The sequence below is a fragment of the Sminthopsis crassicaudata genome, chromosome 2, assembly GCF_048593235.1.
Source record: "Sminthopsis crassicaudata isolate SCR6 chromosome 2, ASM4859323v1, whole genome shotgun sequence".
Taxonomy (NCBI): domain Eukaryota; kingdom Metazoa; phylum Chordata; class Mammalia; order Dasyuromorphia; family Dasyuridae; genus Sminthopsis; species Sminthopsis crassicaudata.
In genome coordinates this window covers 77,680,967-77,699,694 of record NC_133618.1, presented here as the reverse complement: position 1 = coordinate 77,699,694, position 18,728 = coordinate 77,680,967, and the positions used below count along the sequence as shown (strand labels likewise).

The window sequence follows — 18,728 nt, the reverse complement described above, 5'->3', positions numbered from 1 at the left end:
TAAGCCTCACAAATACTTGTGGACTAAAGCAAAGCCTCTTAAACTGTGGGTCATGACCCCATGTGGAGTCACATAACTGAATGTGGGAGTCACAAAATTATGATTTATTTTCAGTAAATGTTTGATTTGTATACCTATATCTGGGGTTGCTTAAAAATTTTTCAGGCAAAAAGGGGTTATATGTGGGAAAAATTTAAGAGGTCTTAGACTAATGGAATGACTTATTTTCAGATATTTTAATAGGCAGAATTCAAGAGAAATGTGACATGCTGTCAGAGCAAACATAACACGGAAGTGGCTTAAAGACTTGATGACATAATAAAGATCAGGGATGACAGTAGTGTGTATATCCTAATACGATTGTTTCATGCAGTTATCTCTGACAAATAATATCTTTCATAGTTGATTGGCTTATAACTTGGACCTCAACCAAAAGTGGCCTTTTTTTGAATTTCATCCAATTTCATGACACACCAGGAGGGTGGGGTGTAGTGTTGAGTTTGTTTTTGTTGTTATTGTTAAATAGAATGAGTCTTGGGAATTCTCATAGCATTTAATTTGTAATTGAAAATACATATTGCAGCTATTTTTGAAATGACAAAATGTTGGATCATAAATTGGAGCTTGAATTAAATGAAATAGACCTTTTCATGTGGTTAATTTTCATGAGTCAGTAATGACTAAAATAACACTAACTTGAAATTTCTTTAAAGACCTAAAACTTCTGTATTTTAAGACTTCAACTTAGTAATGTATGATAAACATCTAACTGCCTGGTGTTAGATTTATTTTCACCAATGGGTAGCAATTTCCATTAATTACTAAATTAATGCATTGAGTAAATTGGAAAGAGGATAGGATAACCCTTATCCCTTAGGTCTGTACAAAGAGCTCAGCACTTCTTGTAAACACTGAGGTTTTAATTTCTATTTTAGGGGTCCTTTTTTGAACTCTTCCCTTTACTTAATGATGATAGATTTATTGTTCTTCAGTCATTTTTTAGACAAGTTTGATCTATGTGCCCTAATTCAGTTTAGAGAAAGTAAATAAATACTTTTGTTAGCTTTGTATGGCATTGTTAATATCTATAGAAATCTCTTAAGTTTTTATAATGTTGAGGTCTTCAGAAAACTTTTTAGTAAGGAGCTTTCCCTGATGTGATTATAAAGTTTTCATTATGTGTTTAAATGGCTGCAATATGATGAATATAAATTATCTTTGTCTAGTATTAAATATTTCTATAGTCAGGTTATCATACAGAGTGCTTTATAAAGCAAATTATAGGTTTTTTTTTTTAAGAGATTACAATTTGTAGTGAATGCTTTCTTAGAGAATATCTGTCCTATTAATGAACATTTTTTTAAAAGTATAGTTCAAATCCCCCCCTAAAATCCCAAAAGATCTATGACCTTAAGTCTAAACAGAGCATTTTTCTTTTCAGATGATTGGCCCAGGAGTAGTGTTGGAAAATTTTAGTAAGTTCCCAAGTATGTACAAGTCTGCCAACATAAAACATTGCCTTAGTCTTTCCTGCATAATTTTAGCATCTTTGCATTGTGATTGTAAAATACTAAAGAATTTTAGGCTCCCTGTAGTTCTTGGAGTCTGATTTTTTTAGAATCATCTTGGGCAGATTTGTAAAGGAGATTAATTTCCATCATTAAGTTATGGTTGTTTGTCTTCCTACTGTAAAAAGTTCAGAATTTCTTACGCAGTAGCAGCTAACATGGTTTTAATTCAAATGAGGTAAAAAGGAAACTGCCAAAACTACATTTGAAACTGTAATGGCTTATGTCTTAGTAGAGTTAGGAATAAAAGACTTGATCCACCCTTTATCCTGAAGATGAAAGCTGGGTTCTTTTAAATAATGTGAAACATTCATGTGTAGGTTTGATCATTTATTTACATGACATTAGATGCTAAGATTCTCTGCCTATCTTGCTCAGTTGAGCTATGACTTTTGGTATTGTTCCATGGATATATGTATTGTGTCTCAGACTGGGAATGAGTGTAATTTTCAGTTCCTGCCAAAGTAGAGAGAAAACCCCAGCTGTGCCTTTTGTATTCTGGAGACCAATTGTCATTTTGCTTTGCTTTGCTTGCCTTTCCTTGCCTCTACTACAGCTGTGTTGCAGTGGCTTGGCAATCTGTTAGTGCTTGCCCCACCCCCATGGCCTCTCTCCTTGGTTGAAGCATTGTCAGACAGCCATTACTATCTGAAGTCTGGAGCTGCAAGAGAGAGTTCTTTCCTTTAAACATAAAGACCTTGGCTAAAGCAACAGTTTTCTGAAAGAGTTCAGATTAGAGATAAAAAACCTTAGAATCGTGTTCTAGGACCTTACTAATAATAAACCCATTATAAAGGAGAAAAAATTTAGAAATGTTGTCATGCTTTGGAATATATGATGTGCTCATTCATTGATGATTTTACATATTACATATTCAGTATGGTATTTGTGGAATACTGATGATAAAAGTCAGAAGGGGAAACTTCAACTCAGGCCAAACTTCCTTCCTTCCTCTGGTCATTCTAAAAAATCTTTTCATTGTATCATAGTTCCATCAACATATGTGTTTATATACTTAGACATGCCTAAATGCTAATTTGAGCGCTCCAGTTAAATACAATGTTCAAAATATAAGGCAAAATTGTTATCAGTTTACTTTCTAGAAAATTTAGTGATATTTGATTAGTAATTCTTTGGTTTAGAAAAAGTTAGACATTGCTTTTGGTCTTAAATTGCAATAACAAAAGATTGCAGTTTCATATTGTAAACTCAAACTTAAGTTTGAGTTAAGACTAAGCCACATAGTGATGAAAAATTTGTTCAATGATATACTCTTTAGATATTGTATTTTTTAAAAATGTATTAAGATTTTTTTTTTCATGGAGTAGAAAGGATGATATGATTTTGAACTTAAAATCATCCATAAGATAAAAAAGCCTGATTTTACTGGTAAGTCTCCATTCATTTTTAAGGTGCATGCATGAAATTAAAGCAGAAGTTTTATTTTGGTGAAAGATAAGAGTTCTCTTTTGGACCAGTATTTGAGATGCTTACAAAATGGCCTCTTTGATATATCCGTCACGCAGTTGGTAGATTAAACTAAAGTTTGGGTGGGAGGTTAGAGCTGGGTATTGAGATCTGGGAATTATCTGCATAGCGATAATAACTAAATCCATGGTTGCTAATGAAATCAAGCAAGAGAAGTCTAGAGATACTAGATAGAACTGTAGACTTTGAATATAAATTTAGAGTTAGGAGACATGATGTAAATTGATAATGCAGCAGATAGAATTAAATGACTTATATCCCACAGATAACAAATGGCAGAGACAAAATTCAAACCTCTTTCTACAAAAGATGAAATAAAACTTGTATCCAGAAAGCCCTTGTTAATCAGCACCAGAGATCCCTTATTGAGAACTAAAAGGTGTTAGGATTCTTACAAGGTACTTATGCACTGAGTTCACATCTTTAAAGGAGTTTATACCTTTAAAGGAGCTCCCACAAGTCCAGGGAGTACCCACAATCCTATTCCCTGGATATAAAGCGCCAAGATTCAGTGGGAACAGTCAGTCTGGATAGAGTTAACAGGAGAACTTCGGGGAAGCTCGAGGAGATTCAAAGCCAGGATTCATTGGATTCGCAAGTCCAGCAGATTCACAAGTCTAAAGGAAAAAGCCTGCTCATGGACTTCTGGGAGATTCACAACTAGGATTGACTTCTGGGAAACCCACAATCCCACACTCTGGAGGCAAAGTCTGATTCATTCCCACATCTACCTTCGTGCTGGCTGGAGGCTTTGGATTCAGAGAGAGCTAGAGGCTGAAGCTGGCTGGAGATATTCTGACAAGAGCTCATTGGGCAATCAAAGAGAGAGGAAGGCCTCTACAGAAAGCTAGCCGAGCCCCAAGTGAAGGAGACATGACTTGAAGGAGAAAATAAAGGATCTGGATATAAGATTTGGAAAGAGACAGTAAAGAACTTTAACTCCTGGCTGCATTTTGGGATTATTAAACTGAAACTAAAACCAAGGTTGCCTCTCCAGAAGCTCCCCAAGAAACCTGCTCCCAGAGAGCGATTTTACAATTTAGAGGAACAGAATATTACAAAAAGGTCCTTAGTTTATTTAGGCAGTCCTTCATTTTGCATTTAGAAATTGAGGCTATCCAAATGATCACCTGCTACATATCCTTGTGCCTCGCTCACAGCTTTTCTCTCCTTCATGACTATGTGCCTTCCTACTAAGGGGTTTCAACATACATACTGATACTGAGAGAGTATCTTTGTCACTTCAGCTACAAATACAGTTGGTTATGCTCTTGACTTTGTCATTAGCCACAAGGGTTCCACTACTACTATATGTATTAGCTTGGAAATTCCTTTGCCTGATAATTTTTTATCATTTCATCTTTTCCTAATTTACCTGTCTCTTTCTCATCACAAACTTCTTAACCCTCTGCAATTTATCCTCCAACCTCATCATTCATTATCAACCTCTCTTAATTGCCAAATATCCCCAAAACATACAAAGGTGAGAGCATCTGTGAGGTGAACAACAATATCAAGAAGGACAAGCCATTAGAAAAAGCCATTAGATTTGGTAGGTTGGAAAATCAACTGCTAAGAGTTAAGGATGCCTCTTAGATATCATAAACTGGGTTATATAGGCATCTCAAATTGAACATATCCAAAAATGACTCACTATATTTGTAGCCTTAAATCCTTCCCTCTTCCTGATCTTCCTATTACTATTAAGGTTAAGGTTACTATCATTCTAATCATTCACACTTGGCATCCTTGACGTCATCCTTGATTCCTTACATGCACTCACCTAGCATATTCAGTCTGTTATCAAATCTTCTGATTTTTACCTTTACACCATCTATTATACCCATTGCCTTGACTCCATTCACAAAATCACGACCTTCGTTCAGGCTCTCATCATCTCTCCCCTGGACCATTGTAATAGCCTTTTTCAATTGTCTCCTTTTTATCAAGCTCTCCCTACCCCAGTCCATTGTCCACTCAGTTGCTAAGGTGATTTTCCTAAAGGGCAGGTTTGCCTTCATCTCTTTCCTCTCCAATAAAATCCAGTGGTTCCCTATTACTCCAGGAGCAAATAAAACCTTTCTATTTATATATCTAGTTGTGTGATCCTAGGCAAGTCACTTTTGACCCTATTTGCCTGAGTGTCCTCATCTGTTAAATGAACTGGAGAAGGAAATGGCAAACCACTCCAGTATCTTTGCCAAGAAAATCCCAAATGGGGTTATAATCAGATACAACTGAAAATGGATTGAACAGCAACAAAGATGGTGGAAAGAGCATATAACTTGGAGGTGGAAAAATCTGGGTTTGTAATGCCTTTAACTCTAGTTCTGTGACCCAGGACAAATCACTTAACCTCTTTCAACCTCAATTTCCTCATCTATAAAGTGTGCATAATAATAGTTCTCCATCTCGGGAGTGTTTTGATGGTCTTTTGAGAGAACCTGTAAAGCACTTTGAAAAGCTTAAAGCTTTATGTCAGCGTTAGCTGTTATTTTTATTGTTCTTGTTATTATTATTTTAAAGGCCTTCATAATATGGCCCCTTCCTACCTTGCCAGTCTTACACTTTTCTCCCCTCCACACGCTCTGTAACTTAGTTCTTGTGCCTGACATTTCATTATTTATCTTTGCCTTTCTACTATCATGCCTTTATACTTTGGCAACTCTCATGTTTAGAATTTTCTATATTCTCATTTTAATCTTGTAAATTTTCTGGCTTTCTTAAACACTCAGTAAAAATCTCATCTTCTGCAGGACCTCCTTGCTGACTCCTCTCCAATTTGCTAATCCTTTATCCTTCAAGAATATCTTCCATCTAAAACCTGTATATATCTTGAATGTCTAGTCTATCATTATTTGCCATCTCTGTTTGAGGGTCACATTTTGCCTTTTCTTTTTATTTGCAGGGCACATTGCTTGGTACAGTGATTAATAAATGCTTATTGCTTGTGATTTGGCCAGTGTCCACAGGTAGTAAGTGAAACTCACAATCCAGTATCTTTTCCCCAGTAGAAGAAACAAATATTTTAAGTCTAGAAAGCTGTCACCGGTCTTAAAAACTAAAGAGAAGTCCCTAAATTTTGCTAATAGCTAATTAAGCCATCAGAAGTTGTAATTTGTGAAATTAGCTAAACTGTCATCTTTCAAGGCAGAGAGAAACTGGCTCTGAGATATGATATATAAATCAGGAAAAAGTGGAAATAGTAAGAAGGGTAGAATCGCTCTTTTTTATGTCTATTTAGTATTTTATTGTCCTTCAATTACAGGTAAAGTCAGTTTTCAGTTTTTCAAAATTAAAAATTTTGAGTTCCAAATTCCCTCCCTTCATCTCCTTCCTGTTCATTGAGAAGAAATAATTTGGTATAGGTTATACATGTGTAGTCATGTAAACCATATTTCTATATTATATTGTAAAAGAAAACATAAACCAAAAAAAACAAACCCAAGAAAAATAAAGTAAAAAAAAAAAGTATGCTTCACTCTATATTCAGGATCCATCAATTCCTTTTCTGGAATCAGATAGCATTTTTCATTATAATTCTTTCAGAGTTGTCTTGGATCATTGTATTAAAAGGTAATTTTTCTAAGAATTTTTCTAAGGCTTTTAATATCAGTCATCTAGTTTCCTCTGCTATTTCATTTTAATTTAATAGAGGTAACATCTAAATTCTTAATCTGTTAATTTCCTTTCTCAAATAGATTTGCAATCATAGAAAAGAATATAAGCTCCTTAAGAGTAGGGGCTATTTCATTTTTCTCTAGGTATCCTTAGAATGGAACATAATGCCTGGTATGTTATAGGTATTTAATCAGTATTTTCTTGATTGATTGATGGAAGGGTGTGCTTTTCTTTTCCCCCTAAGTTTTTGAACATTTTGGCATAGGAAAACCGTCTTTAACTTGTGAAACCTGTAATATTCTGCATATTTGCGGTTTCAGATTACTGTGTGAAATTTGAAAAATTATTTTAGAAATTCCATTCAAAACATCTTATTATCTACTGGTTCCCCCTTCTCTTTAGTCTCAGAGAATTCCATACTTTATGCTAACATTAATCTTTGTGTCCATTTCCTCTTATATCCTCCAGCATTTTGTGGCCTCTATTCCTTCTCTTATGCATCTTCTACTTCATACTCTGTTGACTCCCATTTATCTGCAAACAGTGTTCGTCTTGCTAATCATAAAAAACAAAACAAAATAAAAAAACCTTCCTCCTGATTCTCCTTTCCCTAGCAACAATACTTGCTTCTGTTTCTTTGCAAACTTCTTTAAAATGTTGTACTTAGACCTGATGCCTCTGCTTCCTCACCCACTACCTATTTTCTCCTTAGTTCCTTGGCTTATATGGCTATTATTATTATTATTACTATTCATTGTTATTGAAACTATTTTTTATGATGACGCAAGCCCTGGGGCTTTTTCCTTCATCCTTCCTAGCATTTATTTGACAGTACTCTACTCTCTGCTATCTTGGCTTTATATATAGCATATTCTTATGGTTTACTTTTTTTTTTTCCTTGTTGATTGGTTCTTCAAGTACTTGTGAACACAAATTTTTTCTGAATGGTTAATTTGGTTATTCCATTGTAGTTTGCCCTTGGCCCTCTTCTTTTCCTTCTCCTGTTCCTTGACAATCTTATTCATTCTCATATGTGTTTTTAGCCCTTAATTTCTCTTTCAACTTCCAGACCTCTACAATTTGGTGAGACCACACATCTTTCTAGTCCTGTTTTATGTTACTCATCATCCTATTCTGTGTTCCAACCAGATTTGACTACTACTCTCCACTCCCCTCGGAACCTACCCTCCTGATTTCAGTTCATTGCATATACTGTTAATGATGGGGAACAGAGGTTGAACCCAAAACATATTGGGACTTTGGACCAATGTTTCGAGGTGTCTATAGACACCACAGTACCAATTATCTATGTGTCTATAGAGGAAGGAAATAAGTATAGCACCTATTATGTTCCAGGCACAGTGCAAAGCACTTTCAGACATACTATCTCATTTGATTCTCACAGCAGCTCTGTGAGGTAGATGTTATTATTATCCTCATTTTACAGTTAAAGAAACCAAGACAAACAGAGATAATGACCTTTTAGGATTACACAGCTAATATGTCAAGGTTGGATTTGAACTCATCTTCCTTATTCTGGGTTCAGATCTCTCTATTATGCATCTAGCTATTTCAACTGTTATGTTGTTATTAAATTAATTAAATTAAATGTATTAAATACCTACACTCTAGCTAATCACATGTATATTAGTTATAGCTTTTTTTCATCATTGTTAGAGATATGCTTTTCAGTCTATTTCTTATAGAAGTAAATTTCTTTGAATTAAATTCTTTAGTAACAGTATATCCCTGAATAAACCCTTTATTATTATTAACTACCCATTGTTATTTTTATCTGGGTTTTTCAAAGTGTATCCTTATTGTAGTTCCATGCTCCTGTGTTAGATAGGGAGGACACCTTTCAACCTTGAAGCCTATTGCTTATCTTTAATGCTCCCAGGCTTCAAGGCTTCCTAAAGTTTCTTGTTTTTAAGACCTGGCAACAATGTTTCCGTCATATTTGGACCAACATTTGATTTGAGCTCATATTCTCTTATTTTCAGTTTCTGTTAATTCTTACTATTGTATATCTACCTATTTTTACCAAACTCAGTTATCTTTGAAAAAATTAAATTAGTGATGTCTTTTGTTTATAAATCATTTTTATTTCCAGATAAAGCCATTCCCAGTTGTCCAGCCTAGAAAGAATTTTTAAAAAAGTTTCAGCAAATGAAAGCTTTAAGTAAAACTGATACTATATCCTTCAAATCTGCAAAGAAGGGAGAAAGCTGCATTTTCCCTTCTCTTCTCTTGTTTGTTTTTGTTTTTGTTCTTGTTCTTATTCAGTTTGCTTAGTATGGTGCTTGGAATGTAGTCAGAGCTTAATAAATGCTTCTTGGCTTAATTTCATTTATGAAATTTATGAAATAATATTTTCATTTATGTTGTAATTATGAATATTGTTTTCTCACTGTTTCATTCCTTATTCATATAAGTATTCCTATATTTCTGAATTTTTCATTTTCATTTCTTACAGAATAGTAATCTCATATTTATGTGATAGAATATTTGTAGCCATCTCAGTTGATGGATATCTACTTTGTTTCTTTTTTTTTAGGTAATATAAAGCTTAAGAATATGAAAAAATTTTTACATAGTCAAATATAATTTGAATTATGTTCACAGATAAGCGGGGCACAAAAATTTGCTAATCCATAAAATTTATTTATCCTTTACCGTCACTTTACCAGTCTTAACAATATTTCAAACTGAATTTTTGAACAAATATTATTGATATTCATATTTCCAAATTTTTATATTTCCTAGAGTGAAGATATATAGATTTTTAAAATTAGGGATCAGTTACATATGTAACTATGGCTAAATTGATCATCATAAAACAAACTATAGGGCTAAATTGATCATCAGGTTAGGTTTTCTTTTTTGAGTTATAAAATAACTGAATTTGAAATTTTATTACATCTTGGTGTTTTGTTAGTATGTTCATTTTTTAAAAATCCTTAATTGAGGGTATATATCCTCTGGTCAGACTAGTTCATTAGATCTTTAAAGATTGCTTCTGTTTTTATTTCTGGAATTTATTTGTTTTTGTGGGACAATATTTTTACTCTTACCCATGTTGTTATCCATTAGATTATGTTATCCATGTTAGATTATACTTGGATGAATCTCTGACTTCATCAATGTGGTTACTTATTTCTACCAGTATGAAACCCTCATCCACAGGGACACAGCTTGTGTTACTTTAGTTGGGATGTGCTGAGATCTACTTTTAGATATCTTCATATTAACACAAGACATCAATGTTAATTAATGGTTAATTAATTACCAATTTTAATAGGTAAAATACCTATTTTGGTATCAGTTAACCGCCTGAACTAGATACAAAATTAAGTGTTTATTGATTGAGGAATAGCTAAATAAATTTAGGTACCTACATTTCAGTGTGCATTTGAAGAGATACTCTTTAGAGCTTGATTATGTACATTTGGGATAGATCATACAAAGTTGATGTTGAGCTAGGAACTCAAAGTTGAAAAGGAAGAGAAAAGCTTTTGGGAATATGCCAAGTACTTTTTTTTTTTTTTTTTAATTGGCTCCAAGCAACTATCCATCTTTTCACTAAAGTTATTTTTTTTGGGTTTTGTTGCTTTAGAATACCACTGCTTTCAAAGAACCAAAGATAAACCTCATTAAGGGGCAATGGAAAGGTATATGTTGGATGTGAGCAGACTGCAACATATAATATAACTGATAAGGTGCCTAGCTTAGCTTTATATTATGTAGTCATCTAGCATTAGAATATATAAGAATAGATATGTACATATGTTTCATAAGTGGTAATTATCTTTCTGATGATATTTTTTACAGAAGCAACTGTAGAACAAGATACTTAAGAGGTTCATGAAATGATTTTTTGTTATTGTTGCTTTTGGAAACATTATAAAATTAACTGTAATAATACTTTTTTTTCTTCTCCTAGGAAAAATTCTGAGCCATTTGTATATTTGATTGAAACTTATTTTTGTTTTCTGGTTTCATTTATATCTGTAACAAGATTGTCAAGAATGATATAATTGAGTTCTTTTACTCAGTCAATAGATAAGGATCTCATATTTAGAGAACCAATAATTGATAATGTCCATAGGTACACTGTAAATTGCATAATTCTTAGCATTTTTTGCCTCCTTTTCTGACTCTCATTGTTGCTGATTACATATGGCTGAAAATTATTTTGTCTTTTTTTTTTTTTTGACATGGTTAAATTATCACTCAGGCTGTCATGTTGTCCATGACTTTTTAATTAATTACGTTTTATTTATCCTGCCAGTTAATAGTCTACTGGAATAGCTTTTGAGAACCCATCTTCCATAGCATAGGGAGACAATGAGGTAGAATTTTAGTTTTTCTGATAGCTAATGTAAGACTTCAGTTCTTCTGATAGCTAATAGCATCTTTCAGATACTTTTCTTTAAGGTTACAACTTTGGATTCTTGATTATTATAAATCCTTAAAGTTTTAGCTTCAGTTATAATGAGATAAGTTTTATCCTTTTTACTGAAAAATGCTTAAATTATTTTTTCTGCTGTATATCTTTGAGTAAATAAATGAATTAAACAACAATTACTGAAACAGTATAGTAAGCAATAATATTTTTATTACTTAATATTATTAATAAAGCAATAATAATAATAAGCAAGGTGCTTACTATGAGCAAGGCATTAAATCAACTATACAGTAACAGTGCAAAAAGTGGAACAGCCTCTGCTCTCTAGGAGATGATTACATTCCTTTTTTTTTTTTGGGGGGGGGGGCGATTAAATGACTTGATCAAGGGTCACACAACTAATGTGCATGAAATATCTGAGATCAAATTTGAACTCAGATTCTCCTAGTGCCAGAGCTGGTGCTTTATCCACTGCACCATCTAGTTGCCTCAAGACTACATTCCAATGGGGAGAGACAGTGACTGTGCATGCATGTAAAGGATTGGTGGCTACAGAGAGTTTGGGTTGGTGATTTTTAACAATGGTGAGTTGATCAAAAGGGCATTTTATTGACGTGCCCTTTCCCAAAGCAAGGATACAGCTACTTAGATAACTGTGCCCAGAGTAAGAAAGAGGTAAAGGAGAGGAAGAGGTTGGCCTCCTATATTTGCTAGATGTGTGAGACAGGGCAAGCCACTTATCCCTGTATGCCTCACTTCTCATCTGTAAAATGAGCTAGAGAAGAAAATGACAAAACATTTCAGTCTCTCAATATAAAAAATTTGAAATGGGGTCATGAAGAGTTGGACATGATTGAAATGATTGAACAACAATAACCAAATAACATCTTGTGAATTCCAAGAATGCTGCAGAAACTTGATCAATAGGAAATGAAATTTGTACTATTGTTTTAAAATACGTAAATATTCTTGTATTCTGCTTTAAAAAAAAAAAAAAAAAACTTCAAATGAGGCATCCAGGTGGTGCAGTGGATAGAGCACCAGCCCTGAAGTCAGAACAACCTGAGTTCAAATCTCAGATGATTAACACTTCTTAGCTGTGTGACCCAGGGCATGGTACTTAATCACAATTGCCTCAGCAAAAACAAAACAAAAAACAACAACAACAACAAAACAACCTTCAAATGAAACCCTATAAAATATTCTCTGATATTTTTTCAAAGCAGTCATTGTTGTAATTATAGTTTGTTGCATTATTAAAAATATAATATATTTTTCAAGTCAGTACAATGGAATTTTTAGTTGACATTTCAGGATTTGCTATATGTAATGACAAATAGAATGTAATGTTGAAGCATTATAAAACTTAAATGATTTTTTTTTCTTACTATCTAAGGAAGCTGAAGATATAGTGATACAGAATTATTTTTCTTTCAGTTCCCAGAATGTGGTTTCTTTGGCATGTATGACAAAATTCTTCTCTTTCGCCATGACCTGAATTCAGAAAATATTTTGCAGCTGATTACCTCGGCAGAAGAGATACACGAAGGAGATCTTGTAGAAGTTGTTCTGTCAGGTAGGTAAAAAGGCTTGTTATCTTATTAGCATTTCATCTTCAAATAAGTCTTAGTTAAGGCCCCATATCTTCTGTGCTGGGTATTGGACAACTATGACAAAAACTTGATTTTGGTCCTATGGTGTGTTATGTAGTTTCCATATGATTTGTGCATTTAGATAGGTCTCTATTTAATAGTTCCCTGCTTTGTGGAGATCAAAGAAGCCTAGGGAGGATCTGATCACAGATAAGGAAGTCACCACAAACCTTGAGTAAACGAGGACAGGCTGAAAGTTTGGCCCCCGTCTGAAATGGGATCTCTTGTCTCTTGAGCCACATAGGCCAACTCAGCTGCACAGATGCTCTGCCCCTTTGCCCCATAAATTAGAATTATTTGTTCATGGAAAAGAAAGAAAGAAAAATGAAAAGATTAAAATAGAAAATTATTCTATTAGTTGTTTCTAAATTTTTTGTAGTATACTAGTTTAAAAAGTAAACAAAACCCAGGAAGAACTTATCTTTTATGATCAAGTGAAATGTTCAGAAATAATTGGCTCATTACAGGTTTTTTATATGTGTCCCATTATACAAATTATGTTAATTAGTAGAACTTATTGTAATACTTTTCTTTTAAAAGCTTTAGCTACAGTAGAAGATTTCCAGATCCGTCCGCATGCACTCTATGTGCATTCTTACAAAGCACCTACCTTTTGTGACTATTGTGGTGAGATGCTTTGGGGACTGGTGCGCCAGGGATTAAAGTGTGAAGGTATGGATTCTACAATGTTCTTCTTTTGACAATTTTTAGCATTTTAAAATGGTATATTTGTAAACTGTATGTGTGGGAGGAGGGCAGGAGAAATGTTCAGGAGAGTCTTTGATAAATTTAAGTTAATCTTTTAATCAGTCTAATGAGCTTTTAGGGCATGAATTTGGTTTGTATCCATCTACAATGTCAAAATGTCCATTGATTCTATAGTTCAGTACTGATTTGATTTGAGGATGAGATTAGCTCCCCATGATTAGCTGGCTGAGACTCAGCTATACCTCCTTGCATTCTATATAAGCAAAGTGTTTAGTCTTAGTCTCTCTTGCTGTCTTCAGGACTTTTTTTTTTTTTTTTCCTTTCCCCTACCTTCTTTTCTGGTGCCTAAAGATAGAGAGAAAAGACAATTCTTCTCCTCAAACCCAGAGGCAGTATGGTAACTCGGATCAGAAACTCAAGAAATCTTAAAAGAGAGTCTTCCCTTCTTAACAGAAAGCATCATTCAGAGCACTGATATAATTCTTTCACAAGTTTATAGCTGAAGCAGACATATAAGAGCCTGCTCAGCCCCAAAGAGAACTTCATTTTGGGAATTGTACCATGGTGACTTCCGTTTCAAGTTTGTTTGCCATATGATATGTTATGAGAAGATTTTTCATATAATTGTTCTCTTTGAAGAGAGTAGAGGATATTTCACATAATCCCTGTACTGGTTGTTGTCCTTCATTCTTGAAAAGGACCAAAACGATATCACTATGCTAGAATCGAGTTACAGTATCTCCAACTGTGGCTACTACAAACTCAGAATGCTCTGCCACAGGATGAAGACAAATAGTCCTGTGAACATTTGGGGTGGATTCTTAAAATTTGCACACCTCACGTTTCTTCTGGGCTAATTCAGTTCTTTGCTCAGAGAGCACAGCACCTTCCCTGATGAGACCACGCCATGGGGGGAAGTCCTCTGCCAGTGTTTCCCATGTCATGCAATCAATTCAAAAGTTCTTAAGAAAGTGTCCTTATAATGCTTTTTCTGACCACTTGTGAGTACTTGTCCTGTGTGAGTTCTCCATAAAATAGTATTTTTGACAAGTGTACATTTGACATTCAAACAATATGGCCAATCTAGTGGAGTTGAGCTCTCTGCTGTAGAGTTGAAGTGCTTAACGTTTTAGTTCTCTTGGACAAGAGTAGGGGATATTCCACATAGTTCCTGAGGCATCCTTGGAGAACAACATCCTTGGAGAATCATGCAGATGCTACAAGTCTGTTCAGCAGCCCTTAAGAGCAGTAGTCCTCAAATTTTTTAAATAGGGGCCAGTTCACTGTCCCTCAGACTGTTGGAGAGCTGGACTATGGTAAAAACAAAGGTTTTTCCCCTGCAGATTGATTTTAGGTAAAACAGGTCATTCTTTGCCTCATTTCTTCTTACTTAGCCTTAATCACTGAATGATCATTGCCTCAGTCAAATTGATATCTGACAAAGATTTTAGCTTTTTTAAAGCCAAGGTCTGATTATATCCAAGACCATTTCTAATAGTTCTGATCTATATCTTACATTGGACCTAGATGAGGCTAGTGACTTTATATAGTCTACACTCACTTAAATTCAGTTCACTTGCATGGCTTCACCTTCTCAATGGGATTGCCTTTTTCCAGAAGAAAGGACTAATAATGGTTTGTTAATCCTATTAGCAACTCCTCCTCAGGGTGAACCTATACACTGCTTGAATGTAACCTGAGTGCCTCAGTCTTAAGGCAATTTTAAGTTATTAGAGTTTAAAACTACACTAAGATATGTAGGAAACCCTGTATTTCTGTATTTCATCATGGACTTCTATGAATCTTTATCAGTAGATAATCTTTTATATTTTCTGCAGAATGAAATAAAGGTTTCCCTATATTTGAGTTATATCTTGAGTACTTTATATAGATCCTGAGCCCTCTTTTATCCAAGTTTGGAGAAACTCAGACATAAGTCCTGTCTTATGCTTACTAGGAGATTATTTTGGAGTATCTCCAAATGGGAGGCAATGGGCCAATTAGAGAAATAGCCATTCTTGGAATCAGCCACAATATTGTACCTGGTCCCATATGAGCCCCGAATCTTTTACCTTTCTACTGTTTATTAGGAATCTTAGTTCTGTGTTACTTATTCTTTACAAAAAATTCTAGATGGAATTTTGGTTAACATTCAGCAGACATGCATACAAAAGTTAGAATTTTGGTTTTACGTCTATACATTCATTTAATAGGGACATCTCTGGGATAGGGTTAGGGAGAGGAGGGGAAAAAAAGAGAAAGTTACATAACTATTTGATACTTAAAAGGAAAAATAAGTTTGACATAATAGATTTGCAATTTCATGTGCAATATCTTTTTTCTATTCTACTCTTATGAAAATGCTTGTTTTATTAAGTTCATAATTTTAAAAAAAGTTAGAATTTGAAATCTCTAATATATCACCATGTATTTAGGAGGAAATGCATCTGTTCACTCATTTCCATTATGATTTTTGCTTTATGGAAAACATTGGGGAAAACAGTATGATATAGTAATTAATTTATATTTGTTATATACTTGCTCTTTATTAATTAACAGTCATTAGCTTTTCACTTTATGCATTGCAAAATACAAAGGATGGATGGATTTTAGATCTGAAATCTGTAAACATTTAGGTCCTTACTGAGCTGTTCTCCCTATGTTTCTATGAAAAAAAGCAGAGACTTATTAGTTTTGAAATTTAGGCTTATGGAAATTTAGGGTATTTTGTATAAATTGGGATAGTATTGGAAACTTTCTTCCTTGAGGCTATAAAAGTTCAAAAAATTATATTTAAGGGTACAGGTCAATGGATATACTCTGGAGAAATCAAAGAAACTTAGTGGTTTTTAGAGTCTTGAGGAATAAAAATGTCTAGGAGGTATAAAGCACAATTTGGCATAAGAATGTAGCAGTGTCCTAGACTTACTCTAACAGATCAAGACTGGCGACAGCACCTTCTCTTATCTCCTACTCTGGGGATCTAGGTTAACCCTGAAATATAATGATTATTTCTCTCTTAATGCTATCACCTTGAGGCCCTCCTCTACCCTTTGCCAATGTATGGGGACACATTCTTTCTCTGTTCCACTTAAGGCCTTAGGGAAAGTAGGCTCAGATTTAAGTCAATTCCAATATAGCATTAGCTCCACCAAATTCACTTCCAAATTAAAGGTGACTGATGGTTTATTCTTTACTTGTTGATGCTGAACTAGCTTATGTAAGTTGCCTGTGATCCTAAGTCTGGCTTGTGGCAGTCCAGAATGGATTCTTCTTTTTAAGCTTCTGTAGTGGTGGCTCCCTGTCTTGACCTTCTGAAACATACAACGTCACTGACATCTCCTAGATCCTTCCCCTAAAAGAAGAAAAAACAGAGGTATCCTCTGGTGGGAGATGTCTGACTCCTTTCCCTTCTTTGTTCTTAAGCTAAATGATATAGGCGACAGAACACTGTAGTCAGAAAGCATTTGTGACTCAAGGCAAGGTACTTTACCATAGTACCTCCATTTTCTCATCTGTAAATGAGGATAATCATAGCATCTTCCTCATGGGGATGTTGTGACAGTAAAATAAAATAGTTTTTGTAAAGCACTTTTTTGCAAATCTGGAAATATCATACAATCCTCATGATAATAATAATCTTCTCTTTTCTGAACTAGATAAGATTGCCTGACTCCCTTTCAAATAGATCCTTTTTTTCTAACTCTGCAGCTTATTTAGAATCTATAGCCTCATCACATGATTAGCAGAATGGAAGCAACTAGAGAGTGCCTGCACGTACTCCAAAATGGGAAACAGAGTACTTAACATATGACATCATGTATTTCTAGAAGCAGCCTCTTCTATGTAGGGAATTATTACTTCAGCACTTCTGTGTGGCTGTTACAAAAGTAAGGAAGGAGATGAAAAAAAGGAACAATAGGCTTCAGTTTTCTCATCTGTAAAATGGGGAATTTAGGCTAATTAACCTCTAAACCTTTAAATCTGTTTTTAATCAACTAGAAAACTAAATGATTAAAAGAAGAGAGCCACACAGGATGATGAATAACGATTATCCGTTGTATCTGAGGATCTGAAGGTTAAAGATACCTGGATGTTTAGTCTAGAGAAGAGACTGTATCAAAATATCTCCTTGGAGGTCCATCTTGTAGAGGTCACCTGCACTATTCTTCGATGCATCCTGTGTAAAGAATTCTTTCTATAGCATCCCTCATAGTTATTTATCTCCCTTGTGCTTGAATATACTCAGTCACATGAGTTCACTTTTTCTTATGGCTCAGATCCTAGTTGTTCAAAAGTTTTTTCTTATGTTGGATTGAAATTATCTGACTGTAATTTCTACTCATATTATTGGAAGGCATAGAGGCCAAAAGAGGATGTTGTGGGAATGGTAGAGAAAGGTGGAAGAAAAAAGCTAAGGTGAGCAAGCATGAGTCAGTAGACAAGATAAATGTGGCATTTGGGGGATTCTTAATTACAAATATAAATGATAATTTTTTAAGTGAATGAGAATATAATTTCTCTGAAAAACTGTTGTGATACGGGAGCCACCTGCCTAGTGGCTACTGGAGGTCTAACTCAGACCTGTAAAATGGATCTCTTCATGTGAGAGAACGATGATGATACAAGGAGATTGAGAGGCAGTTGTGTTGTCTAACCTCTTTCTCCTCTTCCCTCCAATTTCCAAGGAATATCTGCATTAGTAAGAGCTGTTTGCAGCTCTTTCAAGTGTTATGATTCACAGCTATGGAGCTCTTGGAGAATTGACCTGCCCCTTCATACTTAGGCATGGTCCTTAACAAAAAACCTAGTACCTATACTTACTATACTGAAGGACATCCACAGTCAGTATTCTTTTCACTCTCTTTTCAACTCTCTATAATCTGTTTTCCAACTTTATCATTTAATCTACTTACTTGCAAGTTATCAAGTGCTTTTAATTGACAAATTTAATAGCCTTTTTTTTTCAATCCTCAGCTTGCTGGTCTTATGGCAGCTTTGGTCCATTTATATATTTTTTTTCATTTATTTTTCTTTAATGTTGTTGATCACTCTTCATACTTTCTTCTCTCTAGGTTTTTATGATGCTGTTGTGTCCTGTTTTTCCTCTTAACTATCTGCCTACAGCTTCTGTTTCTTTTGCTGTACTTAAATCTTGCCCATTAACTATGGGCTTCTTTTAAGTTTCTATATTGGTCTTTCTCTTCTCCCCTTATGCTATTTCACTTGGTGATTTCATAACTATAATTTCTATTTTCTCTATGCAAATGAGTCACAGATTTA

General features: G+C 34.4%; 1 protein-coding gene across 4 annotated transcripts in view; it reads left to right on the top strand.

Annotated features, from left to right (window-relative positions):
* PRKD3 (protein kinase D3) overlaps positions 1 to 18,728 on the top strand; it is a 78,035-nt gene that overhangs the window by 15,321 nt on the left and 43,986 nt on the right. For all 4 annotated transcript variants that reach the window (XM_074286599.1, XM_074286597.1, XM_074286598.1 and 1 more), the window contains exons 2-3: positions 12,523 to 12,661; positions 13,278 to 13,409. In XM_074286599.1, coding sequence (XP_074142700.1) covers positions 12,523 to 12,661; positions 13,278 to 13,409 — 271 coding nt within the window. The remainder of the gene's footprint in view (positions 1 to 12,522; positions 12,662 to 13,277; positions 13,410 to 18,728) is intronic.